The sequence below is a fragment of the Embiotoca jacksoni genome, unplaced genomic scaffold (assembly GCF_022577435.1).
Source record: "Embiotoca jacksoni isolate LCO1_2020_lvr unplaced genomic scaffold, fEmbJac1.0.p SCAF_58, whole genome shotgun sequence".
Lineage (NCBI taxonomy): Eukaryota > Metazoa > Chordata > Actinopteri > Embiotocidae > Embiotoca > Embiotoca jacksoni.
Window position 1 is genome coordinate 1,566,780 of NW_027185412.1, and position 27,510 is coordinate 1,594,289.

The window sequence follows — 27,510 nt, forward strand, 5'->3', positions numbered from 1 at the left end:
CGACATCACAATCACACCGACATCACAATCACTCCGACATTACACCAACATCACAATCACACCGACATCACAATCAAACTGATATCACAATCACAACATCACACCAACATCACAATCACACTGACATCACAACATCACACCATCACAATCACACCGATATTACAATCAAACCGACGTCACAATCAAACCAACATCACAATCACACCGACATCACAATCACACCGACATTACAATCACACTGACATTACACCAACATCACAATCACACCGACCTCACAATCACACCGACATTACACCAACATCACAATCACACCGACATCACAATCACACCAACATTACAATCACATTGACATCACACCAACATCACAATCACACCGACATCACAATCAAACCGACATCACAATAACAACATCACAATAACACCGACATCACAATCACACTGACATTACAATCACACTGACATCACAACAACATCACAATCACACCGACATCACAATCACACCGACAACACAATCACACCGACATCACAATCACACTGACATCACACCAACATCACAATCACACCGACATCACACTAACATCACAATCAAACCGACATCACAATCACACCGACATCACAATCACACTGACATCACACCGACATCACACCAACATCACAATCACACCGACATCACAATCACACCGACATCACAATTAAACCGACATCACAATCAAACCAACATCACAATCACACCATCACACCGACATCACAATCACACCGACATCACAATCACATCGACATCACAATCAAACCGACATCACAATCACACTGACATCACACCAACATCACAATCACACCAACATCACAATCACACCGACATTACACCATCACAATCAAACCGACATCACAATCACACCGACATTACACCAACATCACAATCACACCAACATCACAATCACACCGACATCACACCAACATCACAATCACACCGACATCACAATCACACCGACATCACACCAACATCACTATCAAATCGACATCACAATCACACCGACATCACAATCACACTGACATTACAATCACACTGACATTACACCAACATCACAATCACACCGACATCACAATCACACCGACATCACACCAACATCACAATCAAACCGACATCACAATCACACCGACATTACAATCACACTGACATCACACCGACATCAAACCAACATCACAATCACACCGACATCACAATCAAACTGACATCACAATCACAACATCACACCAACATCACAATCACACCGACATCACAATCACACCGACATTACAATCACACTGACATCACAACAACATCACACCAACATCACAATCACACCGACATCACAATCAGACCGACATTACACCAACATCACAATCTCACCAACATCACAATCACACCGACATTACACCAACATCACAATCACACCGACATCACAATCACACTGACATCACAATCACACTGACATCACAATCACACCGCCATCACAATCACAGCAACATCAAAATCACAACGACATTACAATCACACTGACATCACACCAACATCACAATCACACCGACATCACACCGACATCACAATCACACTGCCATCACAATCACAGCAACATCAAAATCACAACGACATCACAGTCTGACTGACATCACAATCACACCGACATCACAATCACACCGACATCACAATCAAACCGACATCACAATCACACTGACATCACCAACATCACAATCACACCAACATCACAATCACACTGACATCACACCAACATCACAATCACACTGACATCACAATCACACCGACATCACACCGACATCACAATCACACCGCCATCACAATCACAGCAACATCAAAATCACAACGACATCACAGTCTGACTGACATCACAATCACACCGACATCACAATCACACCGACATCACAATCAAATCGACATCACAATCACACTGACATCACCAACATCACAATCACACCGACATCACAATCACACTGACATCACACCAACATCACAATCACACCGACATCACACCAACATCACAATCACACCGACATCACACCAACATCACAATCAAACCGACATCACAATCACACCGACATCACAATCACACCGACATTACACCAACATCACAATCACAGCGAAATCACAATCACACTGACGTCACAATCACACCAACATCACAATCACACCGACATCACAATCAATCCGACATTACAATCACACTGACATCACAACAACATCACACCAACATCACAATCACACCGACATCACAATCACACCGACATCACACCAACATCACAATCACACCACCATCTCTATCACACCAACATCACAATCACACCGACATCACAATTACACCGACATCATACCGACATCACAATCACGCCGACCTCACACCAACATCACAATCACACTGACATCACAATCACACCGACAACACAACATCACAATCACACTGACATCACAACAACATCACAATCACATCAACATCACACCGACATCACAATCACACCGACATCACAATCACTCCGACATTACACCAACATCACAATCACACCGACATCACAATCAAACTGATATCACAATCACAACATCACACCAACATCACAATCACACTGACATCACAACATCACACCAACATCACAATCACACCGATATTACAATCAAACCGACGTCACAATCAAACCAACATCACAATCACACCAACATCACAATCACACCGACATTACACCATCACAATCAAACCGACATCACAATCACACCGACATTACACCAACATCACAATCACACCAACATCACAATCACACAGACATCACACCGACATCACAATCACACCGACATCACAATCACACCGACATCACAGCAACATCACAATCACACCGACATCACAATCACACCGACATCACAATCACACTGACATTACACCAACATCACAATCACACCGACGTCACAATCACACTGACATTACACCAACATCACAATCACACCGACATCACAATCACACCAACATTACAATCACATTAACATCACAACAACATCACACCAACATCACAATCACGCCGACATCACAATCACACCGACATTACGCCAACATCACAATCACACCGACATCACAATCAAACCGACATCACAATCACAACATCACAATCACACTGACATTACAATCACACTGACATCACAACAACATCACAATCACACCGACATCACAATCAAACCGACATCACAATCACACCGACATTACACCAACATCACAATCACACCAACATCACAATCACACAGACATCACACCGACATCACAATCACACCGACATCACAATCACACCGACATCACAGCAACATCACAATCACACCGACATCACAATCACACCGACATCTCAATCACACCGACATCACAATCACACCGACATCACAATCACACCGACATCACAATCACACTGACATTACACCAACATCACAATCACACCGACGTCACAATCACACTGACATTACACCAACATCACAATCACACCGACATCACAATCACACCAACATTACAATCACATTAACATCACAACAACATCACACCAACATCACAATCACGCCGACATCACAATCACACCGACATTACGCCAACATCACAATCACACCGACATCACAATCAAACCGACATCACAATCACAACATCACAATCACACTGACATTACAATCACACTGACATCACAACAACATCACAATCACACCGACATCACAATCACACCGACATTACAATCACACTGACATCACAACAACATCACACCAACATCACAATCAAACCGACATCACAATCAGACCGACATTACACCAACATCACAATCTCACTAACATCACAATCACACCGACATTACACCAACATCATAATCACACTGACATCACAATCACACCAACATCACAATCACACCGACATCACAATCACACCGACATCACAATCACACCGACATTACAATCACACTGACATTACACCAACATCACAATCACACCGACCTCACAATCACACCGACATCACAATCACATCGACATCACAATCAAACCGACATCACAATCAGACCGACATTACACCAACATCACAATCTTACCAACATCACAATCACACCGACATTACACCAACATCACAATCACACCGACATCACAATCACACCACCATCGCAATCACACCGACATCACAATCACACCGAAATTACACCAACATCACAATCACACCGACATTACACCAACATCACAATCACACCGACATCACAATCACACCGACATCACAATCACTCCGACATTACACCAACATCACAATCACACCGACATCACAATCAAACTGACATCACAATCACAACATCACACCAACATCACAATCACACTAACATCACAACATCACACCAACATCACAATCACACCGATATTACAATCACACCGACGTCACAATCAAACCAACATCACAATCACACCGACATCACAATCACACCGACATCACAATCACACCGACATTACAATCACACTGACATTACACCAACATCACAATCACACCGACCTCACAATCACACCGACATTACACCAACATCACAATCACACCGACATCACAATCACACCAACATTACAATCACATTGACATCACACCAACATCACAATCACACCGACATCACAATCAAACCGACATCACAATAACAACATCACAATAACACCGACATCACAATCACACCGACATTACACCAACATCACAATCACACCAACATCACAATCTCACCAACATCACAATCACACAGACATCACACCGACATCACAATCACACCGACATCACAATCACACCGACATCACAGCAACATCACAATCACACCGACATCACAATCACACCGACATCTCAATCACACCGACATCACAATCACACCGACATCACAATCACACCGACATCACAATCACACTGACATTACACCAACATCACAATCACACCGACGTCACAATCACACTGACATTACACCAACATCACAATCACACCGACATCACAATCACACCAACATTACAATCACATTAACATCACAACAACATCACACCAACATCACAATCACGCCGACATCACAATCACACCGACATTACGCCAACATCACAATCACACCGACATCACAATCAAACCGACATCACAATCACAACATCACAATCACACTGACATTACAATCACACTGACATCACAACAACATCACAATCACACCGACATCACAATCACACCGACATTACAATCACACTGACATCACAACAACATCACACCAACATCACAATCAAACCGACATCACAATCAGACCGACATTACACCAACATCACAATCTCACTAACATTACAATCACACCGACATTACACCAACATCATAATCACACTGACATCACAATCACACCGACATTACAATCACACTGACATTACACCAACATCACAATCACACCGACCTCACAATCACACCGACATTACACCAACATCACAATCACACCGACATTACACCAACATCACAATCACACTGACATCACAATCACACTGACATCACAATCACACCGACATCACAATCACACCGACATCACAATCACATCGACATCACAATCAAACCGACATCACAATCAGACCGACATTACATCAACATCACAATCACACCGACATTACACCAACATCACAATCACACTGACATCACAATCACACCGACATCACACCGACATCACAATCACACCACCATCGCAATCACACCGACATCACAATCACACCGAAATTACACCAACATCACAATCACACCGACATTACACCAACATCACAATCACACCGACATCACAATCACACCGACATCACAATCACTCCGACATTACACCAACATCACAATCACACCGACATCACAATCAAACTGATATCACAATCACAACATCACACCAACATCACAATCACACTGACATCACAACATCACACCATCACAATCACACCGATATTACAATCAAACCGACGTCACAATCAAACCAACATCACAATCACACCGACATCACAATCACACCGACATTACAATCACACTGACATTACACCAACATCACAATCACACCGACCTCACAATCACACCGACATTACACCAACATCACAATCACACCGACATCACAATCACACCAACATTACAATCACATTGACATCACACCAACATCACAATCACACCGACATCACAATCAAACCGACATCACAATAACAACATCACAATAACACCGACATCACAATCACACTGACATTACAATCACACTGACATCACAACAACATCACAATCACACCGACATCACAATCACACCGACAACACAATCACACCGACATCACAATCACACTGACATCACACCAACATCACAATCACACCGACATCACACTAACATCACAATCAAACCGACATCACAATCACACCGACATCACAATCACACTGACATCACACCGACATCACACCAACATCACAATCACACCGACATCACAATCACACCAACATCACAATCACACCGACATTACACCATCACAATCAAACCGACATCACAATCACACCGACATTACACCAACATCACAATCACACCAACATCACAATCACACAGACATCACACCGACATCACAATCACACCGACATCACAATCACACCGACATCACAGCAACATCACAATCACACCGACATCACAATCACACCGACATCACAATCACACTGACATTACACCAACATCACAATCACACCGACGTCACAATCACACTGACATTACACCAACATCACAATCACACCGACATCACAATCACACCAACATTACAATCACATTAACATCACAACAACATCACACCAACATCACAATCACGCCGACATCACAATCACACCGACATTACGCCAACATCACAATCACACCGACATCACAATCAAACCGACATCACAATCACAACATCACAATCACACTGACATTACAATCACACTGACATCACAACAACATCACAATCACACCGACATCACAATCAAACCGACATCACAATCACACCGACATTACACCAACATCACAATCACACCAACATCACAATCACACAGACATCACACCGACATCACAATCACACCGACATCACAATCACACCGACATCACAGCAACATCACAATCACACCGACATCACAATCACACCGACATCTCAATCACACCGACATCACAATCACACCGACATCACAATCACACCGACATCACAATCACACTGACATTACACCAACATCACAATCACACCGACGTCACAATCACACTGACATTACACCAACATCACAATCACACCGACATCACAATCACACCAACATTACAATCACATTAACATCACAACAACATCACACCAACATCACAATCACGCCGACATCACAATCACACCGACATCACGCCAACATCACAATCACACCGACATCACAATCAAACCGACATCACAATCACAACATCACAATCACACTGACATTACAATCACACTGACATCACAACAACATCACAATCACACCGACATCACAATCACACCGACATTACAATCACACTGACATCACAACAACATCACACCAACATCACAATCAAACCGACATCACAATCAGACCGACATTACACCAACATCACAATCTCACTAACATCACAATCACACCGACATTACACCAACATCATAATCACACTGACATCACAATCACACCAACATCACAATCACACCGACATCACAATCACACCGACATCACAATCACACCGACATTACAATCACACTGACATTACACCAACATCACAATCACACCGACCTCACAATCACACCGACATCACAATCACATCGACATCACAATCAAACCGACATCACAATCAGACCGACATTACACCAACATCACAATCTTACCAACATCACAATCACACCGACATTACACCAACATCACAATCACACCGACATCACAATCACACCACCATCGCAATCACACCGACATCACAATCACACCGAAATTACACCAACATCACAATCACACCGACATTACACCAACATCACAATCACACCGACATCACAATCACACCGACATCACAATCACTCCGACATTACACCAACATCACAATCACACCGACATCACAATCAAACTGACATCACAATCACAACATCACACCAACATCACAATCACACTAACATCACAACATCACACCAACATCACAATCACACCGATATTACAATCACACCGACGTCACAATCAAACCAACATCACAATCACACCGACATCACAATCACACCGACATCACAATCACACCGACATTACAATCACACTGACATTACACCAACATCACAATCACACCGACCTCACAATCACACCGACATTACACCAACATCACAATCACACCGACATCACAATCACACCAACATTACAATCACATTGACATCACACCAACATCACAATCACACCGACATCACAATCAAACCGACATCACAATAACAACATCACAATAACACCGACATCACAATCACACCGACATTACACCAACATCACAATCACACCAACATCACAATCTCACCAACATCACAATCACACAGACATCACACCGACATCACAATCACACCGACATCACAATCACACCGACATCACAGCAACATCACAATCACACCGACATCACAATCACACCGACATCTCAATCACACCGACATCACAATCACACCGACATCACAATCACACCGACATCACAATCACACTGACATTACACCAACATCACAATCACACCGACGTCACAATCACACTGACATTACACCAACATCACAATCACACCGACATCACAATCACACCAACATTACAATCACATTAACATCACAACAACATCACACCAACATCACAATCACGCCGACATCACAATCACACCGACATTACGCCAACATCACAATCACACCGACATCACAATCAAACCGACATCACAATCACAACATCACAATCACACTGACATTACAATCACACTGACATCACAACAACATCACAATCACACCGACATCACAATCACACCGACATTACAATCACACTGACATCACAACAACATCACACCAACATCACAATCAAACCGACATCACAATCAGACCGACATTACACCAACATCACAATCTCACTAACATTACAATCACACCGACATTACACCAACATCATAATCACACTGACATCACAATCACACCGACATTACAATCACACTGACATTACACCAACATCACAATCACACCGACCTCACAATCACACCGACATTACACCAACATCACAATCACACCGACATTACACCAACATCACAATCACACTGACATCACAATCACACTGACATCACAATCACACCGACATCACAATCACACCGACATCACAATCACATCGACATCACAATCAAACCGACATCACAATCAGACCGACATTACATCAACATCACAATCACACCGACATTACACCAACATCACAATCACACTGACATCACAATCACACCGACATCACACCGACATCACAATCACACCACCATCGCAATCACACCGACATCACAATCACACCGAAATTACACCAACATCACAATCACACCGACATTACACCAACATCACAATCACACCGACATCACAATCACACCGACATCACAATCACTCCGACATTACACCAACATCACAATCACACCGACATCACAATCAAACTGATATCACAATCACAACATCACACCAACATCACAATCACACTGACATCACAACATCACACCATCACAATCACACCGATATTACAATCAAACCGACGTCACAATCAAACCAACATCACAATCACACCGACATCACAATCACACCGACATTACAATCACACTGACATTACACCAACATCACAATCACACCGACCTCACAATCACACCGACATTACACCAACATCACAATCACACCGACATCACAATCACACCAACATTACAATCACATTGACATCACACCAACATCACAATCACACCGACATCACAATCAAACCGACATCACAATAACAACATCACAATAACACCGACATCACAATCACACTGACATTACAATCACACTGACATCACAACAACATCACAATCACACCGACATCACAATCACACCGACAACACAATCACACCGACATCACAATCACACTGACATCACACCAACATCACAATCACACCGACATCACACTAACATCACAATCAAACCGACATCACAATCACACCGACATCACAATCACACTGACATCACACCGACATCACACCAACATCACAATCACACCGACATCACAATCACACCGACATCACAATTAAACCGACATCACAATCAAACCAACATCACAATCACACCATCACACCGACATCACAATCACACCGACATCACAATCACATCGACATCACAATCAAACCGACATCACAATCACACTGACATCACACCAACATCACAATCACACCAACATCACAATCACACCGACATTACACCATCACAATCAAACCGACATCACAATCACACCGACATTACACCAACATCACAATCACACCAACATCACAATCACACCGACATCACACCAACATCACAATCACACCGACATCACAATCACACCGACATCACACCAACATCACTATCAAATCGACATCACAATCACACCGACATCACAATCACACTGACATTACAATCACACTGACATTACACCAACATCACAATCACACCGACATCACAATCACACCGACATCACACCAACATCACAATCAAACCGACATCACAATCACACCGACATTACAATCACACTGACATCACACCGACATCAAACCAACATCACAATCACACCGACATCACAATCAAACTGACATCACAATCACAACATCACACCAACATCACAATCACACCGACATCACAATCACACCGACATTACAATCACACTGACATCACAACAACATCACACCAACATCACAATCACACCGACATCACAATCAGACCGACATTACACCAACATCACAATCTCACCAACATCACAATCACACCGACATTACACCAACATCACAATCACACCGACATCACAATCACACTGACATCACAATCACACTGACATCACAATCACACCGCCATCACAATCACAGCAACATCAAAATCACAACGACATTACAATCACACTGACATCACACCAACATCACAATCACACCGACATCACACCGACATCACAATCACACTGCCATCACAATCACAGCAACATCAAAATCACAACGACATCACAGTCTGACTGACATCACAATCACACCGACATCACAATCACACCGACATCACAATCAAACCGACATCACAATCACACTGACATCACCAACATCACAATCACACCAACATCACAATCACACTGACATCACACCAACATCACAATCACACTGACATCACAATCACACCGACATCACACCGACATCACAATCACACCGCCATCACAATCACAGCAACATCAAAATCACAACGACATCACAGTCTGACTGACATCACAATCACACCGACATCACAATCACACCGACATCACAATCAAATCGACATCACAATCACACTGACATCACCAACATCACAATCACACCGACATCACAATCACACTGACATCACACCAACATCACAATCACACCGACATCACACCAACATCACAATCACACCGACATCACACCAACATCACAATCAAACCGACATCACAATCACACCGACATCACAATCACACCGACATTACACCAACATCACAATCACAGCGAAATCACAATCACACTGACGTCACAATCACACCAACATCACAATCACACCGACATCACAATCAATCCGACATTACAATCACACTGACATCACAACAACATCACACCAACATCACAATCACACCGACATCACAATCACACCGACATCACACCAACATCACAATCACACCACCATCTCTATCACACCAACATCACAATCACACCGACATCACAATTACACCGACATCATACCGACATCACAATCACGCCGACCTCACACCAACATCACAATCACACTGACATCACAATCACACCGACAACACAACATCACAATCACACTGACATCACAACAACATCACAATCACATCAACATCACACCGACATCACGCCGACATAAACTTCTGCAGAATTATGGGTGGGGCTGCTTTGACTGTTAGGTGGGAGAACCCTTTCTCATTTCCAAATACTTTTTAGCACAGCCGTTAACGTGTCATTTGGAGGTTCTGATTTGGAGAAGATTTTGATTTGATTTACTTAAAAGAAATCCACGTTGACTTTTGTTTTATTATTGACTCGAACACCCATCATTGGTTTCTTCCAACCGACCAGCAGCCAGCAGTGATGTCATCAACCATCAGTGATGTCATCAACCATCAGTGATGTCATCAACCATCAGTGATGTCATCGTTGGTTTGTGAACGTTATGAATCCTCCAGTTCAGATTCTGTCTGCCACCATCTTTGCTAGTTCGGAGCGGTTTGGAGCAGGAAGTGACCATACTTGGACGAGATGTTAATTTAACGTTTTGTTTTGTAGATTTTCTTGAAGTTTGATTCGCTTCATCTGGATGGAAACCTTTCAGCTGACGCGGTGATGTCATATTGTGATCCATCAGGAGTCAGACATCCTTTTAGATAAACAGATCAATGAAGTGTTAGCAGAAAATAACACACACACACACACACACACACACACTCACACACACAAACTCACACACAGTCCCCTCCTCCACTCTGAGGAGATGCTGAGCTCAGCATGTGTGCCCCTCCCTTTGTTTTATGGCCTGTTGTTTTCAGCCTCCATCAGGCCATAAGCTCCGCCTCCTCCAGGACAGGAAGCTCTTAGAGAAACAGCTTGACCACTTCATGATCCGTGAGCTTCCTGTCCTGTGTACGACCCGCTGACATCATTGAGGAACAGAAAGTCCTTTACATGTCAGATTCCACCTCCACCGATGTTCATGGATGAGGTGACTGACAGATGACTCAGCAGTTGTCTTCTGACGCTGAGTCATCGTTGGAGCTGAACAGAAACGTTAAGGATGTTTTCAGAGTTTGGCTCTTCTTCTTTGGTTTAATAAGACCTGAGCGGAGTGTTAGCCCCACCTGCTGTTTATCTGGAGGTCTTTAACTTCTCACATTTCAAAGAGCCTCTGTTGACAGGAAAAGTCAAAATGAGCAGAAAAGATCATTAAAGTTATTTGTACATCAACGGTTTGGAGCAGGAAGTGACCATATTTGGATGAGCAGGGGGAGGAGCCAGCGGTGGATCTGACCGATCTGATCAGAAACCTGACGATACTACGTCCCGCCCACCGATAGCTGTAACCTGACTGTACCACAGGCCTGTCAATCAAACAGACACGCCCCCAAAAACAGGTCTTCTTGAATCTTCTTTTCTAATGAATGAGGGATTATTTTCAGATGGACCTCCAGAAAACTAATAAGAAGGAGTGACTTTAGCTAACAACACCGAGATAACTGATGGACACATTTTATTCACTTTGGATTTGATGAGAGAAGTTGAATGGAAGTCTATGGAGCCAGAGTGTCACCCGACCCTCCCTGTGATGATTGGCACGGCCCTCAGTGACATCATTCAGATCATATTTTACATCCTGCTGACAGCAGACACACTTAGAAAGTCACAGCAGCAGCAGCTGCATCACAGCTCCGAGTATTTAACTTTCAACTTCAGGATAACACAGCAGAGGAAGAGGAGGTTTATTACGGAGCCTCCTGCTGTCCTGAGACTCTGAAGCTTCATACAGGAAGAGGAGGAGCCCTCTGGTCCTCCTCACAGTGAGTAGAGCCCCGACCAATTGACAGGTGGATGAAGAGGACTCCAGTCTGAGTCCGTCTCTGCCCACCATGACCCAGTACTGCAGCCTGCTGCGACGCCTGCTGTCCTCCGAGAGTAAAGGAGAGGAGGCGGAGGAGGAGGAAGGCCAGACTCACCGGGAGAGCAGCCAGCAGGGTGAGTTGTCTGCCGGTCAGTGGGAACAGGTGGACTCTGTCTTCCACTGTCCACTAGGCGGCGCTGTGTAGGTCTATATGGGTGGATCTGTTCAACTTGCTGGCAACATGAAAACATAAAAACATAATGCTGTGGCCAGGAGGTGGCACAGTGCACATTTTGTTGTTTACGGTTGGTTTCATCCTGTTTTGTGTTGCATGTTATTGTGTTGGAGGAGCTGTGCTCTGATTGGCTCAGTGCTCGTGATGCAAAACTGTTCAAACAATATGAAAATAACATCCACAAACATGCAAATACAGCCAGCACAGACCCGAACACATGATCTGTGTTCATATGTACAGACTGTCAGAGATATACAGATGGAAAGTCATTTATTTATGTTCTATATAAGAATAATGTTCCTCAACGTAAAACTACAAAGAATTAGTGGATTTCATCGTCTACGGTTCATAATATCATTAAAAGATCCAAAGAATCTGGAGAAATCTCTGAACACAAGGGACCACGCTGGAAACCAATATTGGATGGTGGTGATCTTCGGGCCCTCAGGCAGCACTGCATTAAAAACACACTATTCTGGAGTGGAAATCACTGCATGGGCTCAGGAACACTTGTGAAAACCATCATCTGTGAACACAATATTTAGTTGTTAAAAGTAGAGATGATGCGACACAGAGCTGCAGATTACTGTTAGATAGTGTTGTCCAGTGGTTCCCAACCTAAGGGTCGGGCCCCTCCAAAGGGTCACCAGATTCATCTGAGGGGTCGTGAGATGATTGATGGGTGTTGAAATGACACCATGTGAGTCTGGTAGCGAGGAGACGAAGAGCCAATGACTCTTCGTCTGCTCGCTACCAGATTATAAATATCAGTGTGAAGGTCTGATCAGCTCTCAGTGTCTCACATACATCTTTATTTAGAAACACACATCAGCTGCTCCCTAAATATCAACTAACGGATGTCCTTCGTTCAGACCGGTTTTAACCCCCCCTGACACAGCGACCCCCCAGACCGCCCTGTAGCACTCTGCTAACATGAGCTATTGTTATCTTAGCCTAAACAAGCTAACATTTCTGTCAGGTGTTCCAACGAGCTGTTAGTGGCTTCAAAGAACAACTCAGATCTAAGTGGAGTTTGATGATGATGATGATGATGATGATGAACTGCTGCTTCCATCTGATTCTCTCTGCTGTTAATGCTGACTGCAAGTTTAAGTGTCTCTGTCTCCCTCTGCTGATCACAGTTACCTCCTCCTCGTCACTGAGTGAAGCTCTTATGTTTTATGTTTTGAGGAAGAAGATGTTTATTAATCTTCTTGGATTATTTTAGATTGTTTCTGAATTTAGAATCTTTGTTAAGACAATAATAATCATAATCATAATAATAATAATAATGATAATATTATCTGCTTTAATTGTCTTTTGCCAGTCAGTTCAGAGTTATCTGGTTAGTTTTGGTTAACTAGTTGTTCGGTGAGGTGGTTTAGTGGGTCGTCAGGAGTCGGACCAGCATGCACTTGGTTTGTTCACCGAGGACACAGGAAACAGGGTTCCTACTGTTCAAACAGTGGATTCAAACTACATTCCCCATGATGCATCAGGGGACCTTTTAGCCTGTCCCAAATCTGTCTCTGGGTTTTCTCTTCTTCTATCAGTTTGACCTCTGCAGGCCGCCGTAGTTCGCTGCTGGTTTCAGACTAAATGTCCAAAGTCTCTGATGTCCTCGAAAGACTGTTTCTAAAAGAGTTCGTAGCTTCAGGTCTGTAAAATGGTTCTGATCCAGAAGTGTCTTCAGCTGCAATACCAGCGAGTGCCACTAGAGGTCGGCTCCAAAAAGCCTCCGGCTCCATAGACTCCCATTCAACTTCTCTCATCAAATCCAAAGTGAATAAAATGTGTCCATCAGTTATCTCGGTGTTGTTAGCTAAAGTCACTCCTTCTTATTAGTTTTCTGGAGGTCCATCTGAAAATAATCCCTCATTCATTAGAAAAGAAGATTCAAGAAGACCTGTTTTTGGGGGCGTGTCTGTTTGATTGACAGGCCTGTGGTGCAGTCAGGTTACAGCTATCGGTGGGCGGGATGTAGTATCGTCAGGTTTCCAATCAGATCGGTCAGATCCACCGCTGGCTCCTCCCCCAGCTCGTCCAAATATGGTCACTTCCTGCTCCAAACCGCTCCGAACTAGCAAAGATGGTGACGGACAGAATCTGAACTGGAGGTTCATAACGTTCACAAACCAATGATGACATCACTGATGGTTGATGACATCACTGCTGGTTGATGACATTTCTGATGGTTGATGGCATCACTGATAGTTGATGACATCACTGATAGTTGATGACTGATTCAGGCTGATCGTCTCTGATGTCCTCACAGAGACAGAAGGACCTGAAGCTCTCTTTGTTTTTTCAGGGTCATGAATTTTGCAGCAGTTGAATGTCCTGAATTAGTGATTAAACATCAAACATTTAACACGCACACACAACCAGAGCATACAGCTGCAGAGTGTGTGTGTGTGTGTGTGTGTGTGTGTGTGTGTGTGTGTGTGTGTGTGAGAGTGCGTGTGTGACTGCGTGTGTGAGTGTGTGCGTGTGCGAGTTTTTTTGAGTGTGAGTGAGTGTGCGCGTGTGCGAGTTTGTGAGACTGAGTTTGTGTGAGTGTGTGTGATTGTGTGTGAGTGTGAGTTTTTTGTGAGTGTGAGTGTTTGTGTGAGTGTGTGTGAGTGTGAGTGTGAGTGTTTGTGTGAGTGTGAGTGAGTGAGTGAATGTGTGCGTGTGCGAGTTTGTGTGTGTGAGTGTGTGTCACGTTTCATAGTAGATTTACTTTCAGTGTTTACAGCTGCTTATAAAAACAGATTTTATACAATTAGATCCACAATTGAGTTATTTTCTTCATTCTTGTTGACTTTTCTGTCTTTTTACTTTTCTTTTCTTTTCTTCACACACTCTTTTCTTGTGTAAATGAATAAACTAAACTGAAGCACACAAATCGTAGCGCCTCAAATCACATCAGGAAAACTAAAATTCAAAACTTAACAGGTGGAAAAACACCAAAATTAGAACTAAAGAAAACATCAAACAAAAAGCTGGATCCTCTTTGTTTTTAATCTACAGGTAACTTCTTCCTCATGATGATGATGGTGATGATGATGATGATGGTATGATGATGGTGATGATGATGGTGGTGATGAAGATGATGATGGTGATGAAGATGCTGAAGGTGGTGATGAAAATAATGGTGATGGTGATGAAGATGGTGATGATGATGAAGATGGTGATGTGATGATTGTATGATGATGATGATGATGATGGTGATGAAGATGCTGAAGATGGTGATGATGATGGTGGTGATGAAAATAATGGTGATGATGATGATGGTGATGAAGATGAAGATGATATTGATGAAGTTTGATGATTAAATCATGAAACTGCAGCTGATATTGTGAGCTGCGGTTCTTCTGACGTCCAGCAGAGGGCAGTGCAGCTCCAGGAAACAGACTCACTGTTCAGTGTTCCAAGGAGAGGCTGCAGCTGATTGGTTCAAAATTGACCGAGTAGCAGCTTGAAGTGAAGCTGATTCTTTTACATCCTCGTTAGCTGGTTCATCAACATATTTACTTCAACAGAAAGTTGAACTTCATTCATAGAAAGAACAAAAGGAAACTACAGGATGTTGTTGTTGCATCTTCGTCCATGTTTCATTCTTAGATTGATAAATAATGTGCAGGTGAGAAATTCTGACTTTTGGTTTTGTTAAATTTTTATTTTAAAGACGAAACATCAGCAGATGATCTGACATTGAGAATATTTGAACCTGTTCTTCACAACCACACTTTAAGTTATGACATCATCAACTGATCGTCCTCGTCCCCGTCCTGTCCTCGCCCTCGTCTTCTCTTCGTCCTCGTCCCCATGAACAGCTGGAGTTCTGTGTTCTGATAGAGACGTCGTTTAACTGCTCAGTGACACGTTTTAGAAGTCAAACACTGAATATCTCCCAACATGACTCTGCACATGTTGTTGTTGTTGTTGTTGTTGTTGTCGTCGTCATCGTCCATTATCTGTTGCATCTCTGCTGCCTTCACTGCCTGAAGTACAACAGAAAAATTAATTTCAGAAGTTTGGTACCAAATTATTGATTCTTGTGACGTCTGTAGACACGAAGTATCGAAACAAATATTCAGTCTGTTAAAACGCAGAAACACAGTACTACAAATACTGCAAATACTACAAATACTACAAATACTGCAAATACTACAAATACTGCAAATACTACATATATTTATTATATTGTGAGTACTGCATATATTTATTGTATTGTGAGTACTGCATATCTATCTATACTGTATTTACTGTCTCAGGTGGTTTAATGGTTTCATTGTTGTTTAAGTGTCCTCACACACTCTCACACACACACTCTCACACACACACTCACACACACACACACACACACACACACACACACACACACACACACACACACACACACACACTCAGACACACACACACACTCACACACACACACACTCACACACACACACTCACACACACACACACACACACACACACACACACACACACACTCACACACACACACACTCACACACACACACACACACTCTCACACACACACTCACACACACACTCTCACACACACACACTCACACACACACACACACACACACACACACTCACACACACACACACACACACACACTCTCACACACACACTCTCACACACACACTCTCACACACACACTCACACACACACTCTCACACACACACACACACACACACACTCACACACACACACACTCACACACACACACACACACACACACTCACACACACACACACACACTCACACACACACACACTCACACACACTCACACACACACTCTCACACACACACACTCACACACACACACACACACACACACTCACACACACACACACTCACACACACACACACACACACACACTCACACACACACACACACACACACACACACACACTCACACACACACACACTCACACACACACACACACACACACTTGTTTGTATGAACCGAACACACACCAGATAAATACAAATAAACTTGGAGAACTCTACTTCTCAATAGAGGATAACACACACACATATATATATATATATATTTGGGCGGCATGGTGGTGCAGTGGTTAGCACTGTCACCTCACAGCAAAAAAGGTTCCGGGTTCGAATCTGGTCCTGGGCCTTTCTGTGCGGAGTTTGCATGTTCTCCCTGTGCTTGCGTGGGTTCTCTCCAGGTTCTCCGGCTTCCTCCCATCATCCAAAAACATGCACCTCAGGTCAGGTTACCTGGCGCCGCGCTAGTGGCAGCCTGCTGCAGCAGCTCCCCCCTGAGAGCCCCCCCTGCTGTAGTGAAGAAATTTCCCCTCGGGGATTAATAAAGTGTATAAAATCAAAAATCAAATATATATATAGTATACATTGTACATAAAAAGAGCTTCAGAAGCTGCCTGAGATTTTTCTGGTTTGAAGCTTCCTTCAGAACCCCAGTGATGCAGTGATGCAGTGATCCAGTGAAGCTTGTCTGAACATCAATGGCTTCATTACAACCAGGAGCTGACAGATCATTCTGTTGCTCTTTATGACTAACGTGAACAAATCAGCACATGTAGCTGACAACAGGCCTGTATGTGTCCTGATCGTTGTCCGAGGAGACCCGATGGTCTCTTTAAAGTGGGTCGGTTCTGTGGGGAGCTGGGCGGGTCGGGACATTTCATTAAACACTTATTAAACAGAACTTTTCCAGTAGTTATGAGTGAACCTTCGTTTTCTGTGGCCTGTCTGACCTGCGGAGTTCCCCAAGGCTCCGATCCCGGTCCTCTGTACTTCTTCTGTTCACATGCTTCCACTGGAACATTCAGTACAACACAAACAACATGATGCTGTCATTCTGCAGAACTCAGACCGATCCGTGTCCTAAAACCACAACAGTTGTTTTGGTTTTGAAAGAGTTCAGGATTTAAATGAAGAGATTTTCGTTATTTAAAAGTTACTGATGATTATGATGTTAAGTTTTGCTGAACAACTGTTTGTTGTTAAAATAACTCATCATGATGTCTCAACATGCAGCTGTTTTTAGGCAAGACAAGTTTATTTGTACATCACATTTCAACAACAAGGTAATTCAAAGTGCTTCACATAAAACCATTAAAAGCATCAAAACATCAGGCAAAAGAAAAGGATATTTAAAAACAATTATGAACATTTATTAAAACACTAAACAAGCTAAAAAAAAATATAATAAAAGTTACAATGCAGTTTAAGAAATATAATAGTTAAAAACAAAAACTTTTGAATGTGTTTTTCAATAGAAACCTTAAACGTTGACATTTTATTCTGACAATAAAACCTTCATTATTTTATGTGATAATTTTAACGTGAATACAAACTACTTGCTTTATTTTACTTAAATACCAGCCGGAGGTAGAATTTCAGTCGTTGGTGGTAATTAAATATTTTCCTCAATAAACTTACATCTCCTTTTATAACGTCACTCAGAAACCAATTTGCTGAAAATATAATTAATACTGATTTAATTTGGTCTTCCAAGTAACAGAATTTAGTCCGACACTCTTCTGATAATCAATAAATTTCTCCCTGCAGCTCCTGTTTTGAAACTTCATCCTGATCTTTCCTCTTTTAATAACTTCCCATGTAAACATCTCTGGATGGCTGCAGCTGAAGAAGAATCTAATAAGATTAAATATATTGCAATTTAAATATCTTTTATGTTAAATCAGGTCCACACACCAGGGGGCGCTGCACAGGTCCATCAACATCATTCATGGGAATAAAAAACGTCCTCCAAAGTTTGCGATTTGCTATTTTTTGTCATTTTAATCACTGTAAACTGACTTTATTTAAACTGCTGAGGTGAGTTTTAGACGTTGTGATCAGAGAGACTGTTGGAGATGAAGATGTTCCTCCTCCTCCTCCTCGCCGTCTCCCCCATCAGTCCCAGCGAGCAGGTACGAGGACGCAAATACACGACAGTAATTAAAGGCGCTGACCTGGTTTTGGAGCTGCAAGTGAAGGCCTACATTCAGCGTGGTGGTGCGTTCACTGACACGTGCTGCGGTGGATGATGTTAATCCTGTTCGGTCTGTCAGCAGGAGCCGTGAAAACCTGCCGGACACATCGGCCCCAGGCCCCGAAACCAACCGATTAGATCTGGAGGATTCGTCTTTAACAGCATCAAAGTGTTCGCACGCGGCGGCTCGACTCCAGAGCTGGAAAACACGGCGTGAAATATTCAGTGTGCTCAGGATGTTTCAGGCGTCTCATCAGGTCACGTTGCTGCAAACTTCCTGCAGGAAGCCGAATGATCAGAAGAACGAAAATCTCAAAATGTCTCAACACTGAAACACTCGTTATTTCTTCTTCTGTGAAACAGTTTAATTCTCCTCGTACACACCGACAATATCACAGCTGATGACATCACAGCTGATGACATCACAGCTGATGTCTTTGTCACATGAATCAGAGACGACGACGGACATCAATAAGTATTTCTTTCTTTGCACTGCGCTGTCTCATCAAACACTCATGATGATGATGATGATGATGATGATGACTCCATGTTTGTTGTCGGTGACTCATCCTTTTCTACAGCTGATAATTGGATTACATAACCATTAATTGGTCCGTCCACTCTCAGAGACTCTGTTTACTCGTTGTGTCGCTTTTCACGCCTCCAGCAGCCAATCACAGCTCAGGTTCAGCTCCTCCACAGGTGGCTCCCAAAGGTCACCACCCCATGGTCTCTGATTGGTTCTCCTCTGTGGGTCACTTCCTGTCAGACAAAGCGGTGTCCCACAGGGTTCTGTTCTGGGTCCTGTGTTCTTCTCTTTATATAAGCTGCCTTTTATACATATCGTTACTCGTATAGAGGCATCATTATTGTTTTTATGCAGATGATATTCAGCTCCAACAATTGTTCACTTTAAATTATGGATGCTGTCGAGATTTGGACGTCTGACAACAAACTCCAGTTAGAAGCAAATAAGACAGAAGCTCTTAAAATGACTTTTCCTTGAACTGGCTCTGGTGGTCGGGCCTCAGTAAAGACGGATGGTTTGGTGTTTGTTTGTGAGAGGACGGCGCTGAGCGTCGCCTGGTGTTGATACCTGCAGGCTCAGCGAGCTTCTCGTCGCTCAGAGCGGATCTCGTGATTCTTCAGCCTGACGACGTGTTGGTGAGAAACATGCAGCTGCAGAGACGTGAAGATGCTTTTATGTAACGCTGCAGTCGCTGACAGGATGCGTGTGTGGCGCACAGAGACTGAAGTGGTTTTAACATGGACCCTGGTGTGATTATCAGCTGGTATGTTCAGCTTTTTACATAATGGTAACCCTCTCCTGGTTGTCATGGTTACCTGTTCTGACCTTTGCCTTTAATTCTCTCTGATACGACCCGTAGGAGCAAAGCAGGAGAAATCCCTGCTGAAAAGTAGACAACCTTTTAGGATGTGACATTGCACAATTTAACAAAAGTTTATAAAAGGAGATCACTTGCTCCGCCCACTGGCTGATGACATCACAGGCTTAAATGAAGGGTTCGGCAGGTTGTTTGAAGGAAATCAAGGTTTAACTTTTTTTTTAATCTTTTATTGGAGTTTGTCTTCGGCTCAGAGTTAGAGAGAGTCATGTAATCACAGCAGCATCATGACAACATTTGATTTATTAAAGTTCATACGACAAAATTATAATAAACAAAGTTAAAATAACTGCACAGCTGTTGATGAGCTAAATGATAAACCAATAAAATAGTCCAAATTTTTAAATGAATCAAATAAAAGTAATAATGATTAGTGGAAAACATTTACTGACTTTGTATTAGAGGAGGGAACGAGTGGCACGGTGCAGTGGTCCGATGTGCACCAATGTGGACCGATGTGGACTGATGTGGACTGATGTGGTCTGATGTGGACTGATGTGGACCGATGTGCACCAATGTGGACTGATGTGGACTGATGTGGACCGATGTGGTCCGATGTGCACCAATGTGGACCGATGTGGTCCGATGTGCACCAATGTGGACCGATGTGCACCAATGTGGACGGATGTGGACTGATGTGGTCTGATGTGGTCTGATGTGGACTGATGTGGTCTGATGTGGTCTGATGTGGACTGATGTGGAACTACATGAAACATCAAGCAGAACATTTTTAGGAGCTTCTTCCACACCTCCATCTCTGCGTCTGTCTGTCTCTCCGTCTCTCTCTCTGCTGACGGCTGCTCTCTTCTCTCCCAGCCTCTCTTCATATTCAGCAGCTCTCAGCCTGTAAGGACGAAGCGGAGGAGGAGGAGGAGGAGGAGGACGAGGAGGAGGAGGAGGAGAGCATCAGGCAGAGTAAAATAGAGCAGAATAAAGTGCCTGTGTGGAGTCTCTGCTGGATGCGGTTGCTCTGGATTATTCGGGACTTCGTTGGGTTTTTATCATTTGTGTGGTTTTCTGTTTCTGAAAGTTGTCATTGAACTGATGATGATGATGATGATGATGATGGTGATGATAGGCGGATGAAGAACACACATCGGGTCGCCCTCTGATTCATCCGCTCATTGATGCATCAGGAAAACCACGGCAGCTCTGCAGCCATGTGCTTCCATCGGATCGCCTGAGAGATAAACTGATAAATTACCCAGCAGGCATTGTGGCTTTCTATCTGCACATGCTGCTGCTCCACGCGGCGGTAAACGAATTGATCGAGGCGTCATCAAGGGGAGTAAAATCATGAAGGTGATGACTGAAGATTTAACTGTAAGATGAATGATCCGCCGGTCAGCTGACTGTCGTCAACCTTCTGGTCTGGAACCAGTTACGACTCTTACTTTCATCGACCCAACAGCGCCGACTCAATGACCACCGACTCACCTGACAGAGCTCCCGTCCGCATCACATCGTCTTCACCGGCACGCTGTCAGCAGTGTGCGCTCCATCCGGACTCCTCGTGTTCATCACGTCTCCTGATCGTGATGAAACTTAATGTCAGTATATAACATTCTTTTGTTTTCTGTCACATTGAGTGAACACTGAATGTTGGAGAGACTCCAGCGACCTCTCCGAGTGTTCACCAGGACCAAATGTTCACCATGTGGACGTCAGTCTGAAAACCTCCAAACTGTTTCTGTCTTCTGGACAGAAATGATGTCTGCGGTGAGAATGAAGTGCACGAAACGTTTTTTAAGTCGTTAAGTTTTGCAGGTTTTGAGGATATTTTTGTATGTGAATATCTGCTCGCCAAGTGGATCTCCGGTGTCTCGGAGCACTTTCTAATAATGGATCGGCCGTAAGCACTGACAGGTGACCTTCCTCAGACTTGGTACTCAGAGCAGGAGCGGATATTTGGTTCCCCTGGGGCTCCGCCCACTTCTCAGGGAGATGGCGGCGGCCATCGCCAGCTCCCTGATCCGACAGAAGCGTCAGGCCCGCGAGTCCAACAGCGACAAGGTCGCCACCAACAAGAGGCGGTCGAGTCCCAGTAAAGACCCGCGGTCTCTGTGTGAGAGACACATCTTCAGCGTCTTCAGCAAAGTCCGCTTCTGCAGCGGAAAGAAACGACCCGTGAAGAGAAAACCAGGTGGGTTCAGACTCAAAAATGTTCTCACCTTTCAGTAGTACCACTGAGGACCACTAGGGGCTGTCTCCGTAGACTCCATGTGTAGTACCACTGAGGACCACTAGGGGCTGTCTCCGTAGACTTCATCTGTAGTACCACTGAGGACCACTAGGGGCTGTCTCCGTAGACTCCATCTGTAGTACCACTGAGGACCATTAAGGGCTGTCTCCGTAGACTCCATGTGTAGTACCACTGAGGACCACTAGGGGCTGTCTCCATAGACTTCATCTGTAGTACCACTGAGGACCACTAGGTCCATAGAGTCCCATTAAAAGTCAGTAAATATTTCCATTATGGTGTTATTCGATAAACTTCCTCTTTCTGATCAGTATTCTGGTCCTTCTGGAAATAATGCATCATTCATTACAAATGGTAAATGGTCTGTACTTGTATAGTTTTATCACCTTTCGGTCTCAAAGCGCTTTAACATGTTTTTTTCCCCATTCACACACTAATGAGACAGATCACCATGCAAGGTGCTGCCATCAGGAGAACATTCACACACCGATGGTTCACCATCGGGAGCAACTTAGGGTTCAGTGTCTTGCTCAAGGACACTTAGGCATGTGGACAGGAGGAGCTGGGGATTGAACCACCAACCTTCCGATTAGTGGTCAACCCACTCTACCAACTAAGCTACAGCCTCCCTGTCCATAGTAGGACTCTAACAGGTATGTTTGGGGGCGGGGCTAATAGGTATGTTTGAGGGTTCACGCTCCCTGAGGTAGAATATCCAACAAACCACATCTGTTCATATTGCAGCCCAACATTAGCCCCAGTCCTTGTTAGCCTGTCAGGCTCCACCTGGTGGTGAGCAGTTACACTCTAACCAGGACATTTTCTTTTTAAAGTTCAGTTCAGGCGTCTCATCAGGTCTGACGTGTTCCTCCGACTTCACCGGGCCGGCGTGTCGACGATCGGCCTGTTGGCGGTCGGCGTGTCAGCGGTTGGCATGTCGACGGTCAGCGTGTTGGCGTGTTCAGTTCCTCCTCAGCTGCGTTCACTAGAACCTCCTGCAGCAGATTCGCTGACTGACTGACGTCATCAGTGTTTGTTGGAGCTGTGATTTGAAGTGTTTGTGGTGTTTCAGGTGTTTCTGGTATTTCAGGTGTTTCAGGTGTTTGTGGTGTTTCAGGTGCTTCTGATGTTTCTGGTGTTTCAGGTGTTTGTGGTGTTTGTGAGTCGGACCGGCGCTAGCCGGAGAACCTTTGACGTCATATTATATAAATCGAAGTTCATGTGTTTGCTGCAGATTCCTCAGGATCATCTGTTCTTTAATAAATGCAGGAAATAGAGCGCGTAGTTGGTTTAAAGTCTGCCATGTTAAATATTTAATGCTGGTGAAAAACAGAAAGAAGAAGCTAAAGTGAAACAGCGTCTCTGCAGCGTCCCCGGAGACCTTCCTCTAAAAATAATAACAGCGAGCGCTCTTCTGCAGGCTAATGAGGGAAAAGTGGACTTGAAGTCTTCGTCTGCTGGACGCCACGCAGCTTTTACACATTTATGAGCTGTGATGAGCGACGTCCCGCTGCAACCAGCACTTCCTGTTTTCTTGGCAGCGCAAAAACGGGAGGTATTATACAAATTTCTGCTTGATCAGCGCCTTCGCAGTTTACAGTCCAGAGACATCTGCACGTTCTCCAGCGAGGAGTTCCTTTAACTTCCTGTGTGTTTCTTTAACTTCCTGCGTGTTTCTTTAACTTCCTGTATGTTCCATTAACTTCCTGTATGTTCCTTTAACTTCCTGTATGTTCCTTTAACTTCCTGTATGTTCCTTTAACTTCCTCTATGTTCCTTTAACTTTCTGTATGTTCCTTTAACTTCTTGTATGTTCCTTTAACTTCCTCCATGTTCCTTTAGCTTCGTGTATGTTACTTTAACTTCCTCCATGTTCCTGTAACTTCCTCTATGTTCATTTAGCTTCCTGTATGTTACTTTAACTTCCTCATGTTCCTTTTTGACTTCCTGTATGTTCCTTTAACTTCCTCCATGTTCCTTTAACTTCCTCCCTGTTCCTTTAACTACCTGTATGATCCTTTAACTTCCTCTATGTTCCTTTAACTTCCTGTATGTTCCTTTAACTTCTGGTATGTTCCTTTAACTTCTGGTATGTTCCTTTAACGTCTTCATGTTCCTTTAACTTCCTTCATGTTCCTTTAACTTCCTCTATGTTCCTTTAACTTCCTCCATGATCATTTAACTTCCTGTACATTCCTTTAACTTCCTGTATGTTCCATTAACTTCCTGTATGTTCCTTAAACTTCCTTCATGTTCCTTTAACCTCCTCCATGTTCCTTTAACTTCCTCCATGTTCCTTTAACTTCCTTAATGTTCCTTTAACCTCCTCCATGTTCCTTTAACTTCCTCCATGTTCCATTAACTTCCTGTATGTTCCTTTAACTTCCTGTATTACCTTTAACTTCCTGTATTACCTTTGACTTCCTGTATGTTCCTTTAACTTCCTCCATGTTCCATTAACTTCCTCCATGTTCCTTTAACTTCCTGTATGTTCCATTAACTTCCTGTATGTTCCTTTAACTTCCTGTATGTTCCTTTAACTTCCTTCATGTTCCTTTAACCTCCTCCATGTTCCATTAACTTCCTGTATGTTTGATTAACTACCTGTATGTTCCCTTAACTTCCTGTATGTTTCATTAACTTCCTGTATGTTTCATTAACTTCCTGTATGTTCCTTTAACGTCCTGTATGTTCCTTTAACTTCCTCCATGTTCCATTAACTTCCTCCATGTTCCATTAACTTCCTGTATGTTCGTTTAACTTCCTGTATTGCCTTTAACTTCCTGTATGTTCCTTTAACTTCCTGTATGTTCCTTTAACTTCCTTCATGTTCCTTTAGCCTCCTCCATGTTCCATTAACTTCCTGTATGTTTGATTAACTACCTG

General features: G+C 43.4%; 1 protein-coding gene across 2 annotated transcripts in view; it reads left to right on the forward strand.

Annotated features, from left to right (window-relative positions):
* Nucleotides 1–27,510, forward strand: part of LOC138212703 (fibroblast growth factor 12-like) — a 69,888-nt gene that overhangs the window by 18,471 nt on the left and 23,907 nt on the right. The window contains exon 1 of one of the 2 annotated variants that reach the window (XM_069173199.1): nucleotides 23,413–24,567. The exons of the other annotated variant lie outside the window; for it this stretch is intronic. Coding sequence (XP_069029300.1) covers nucleotides 24,369–24,567 — 199 coding nt within the window. The 5' untranslated portion in view covers nucleotides 23,413–24,368. Of the gene's footprint in view, nucleotides 1–23,412; nucleotides 24,568–27,510 lie in introns of those variants that run through there. 2 annotated transcript variants of the gene reach the window in all.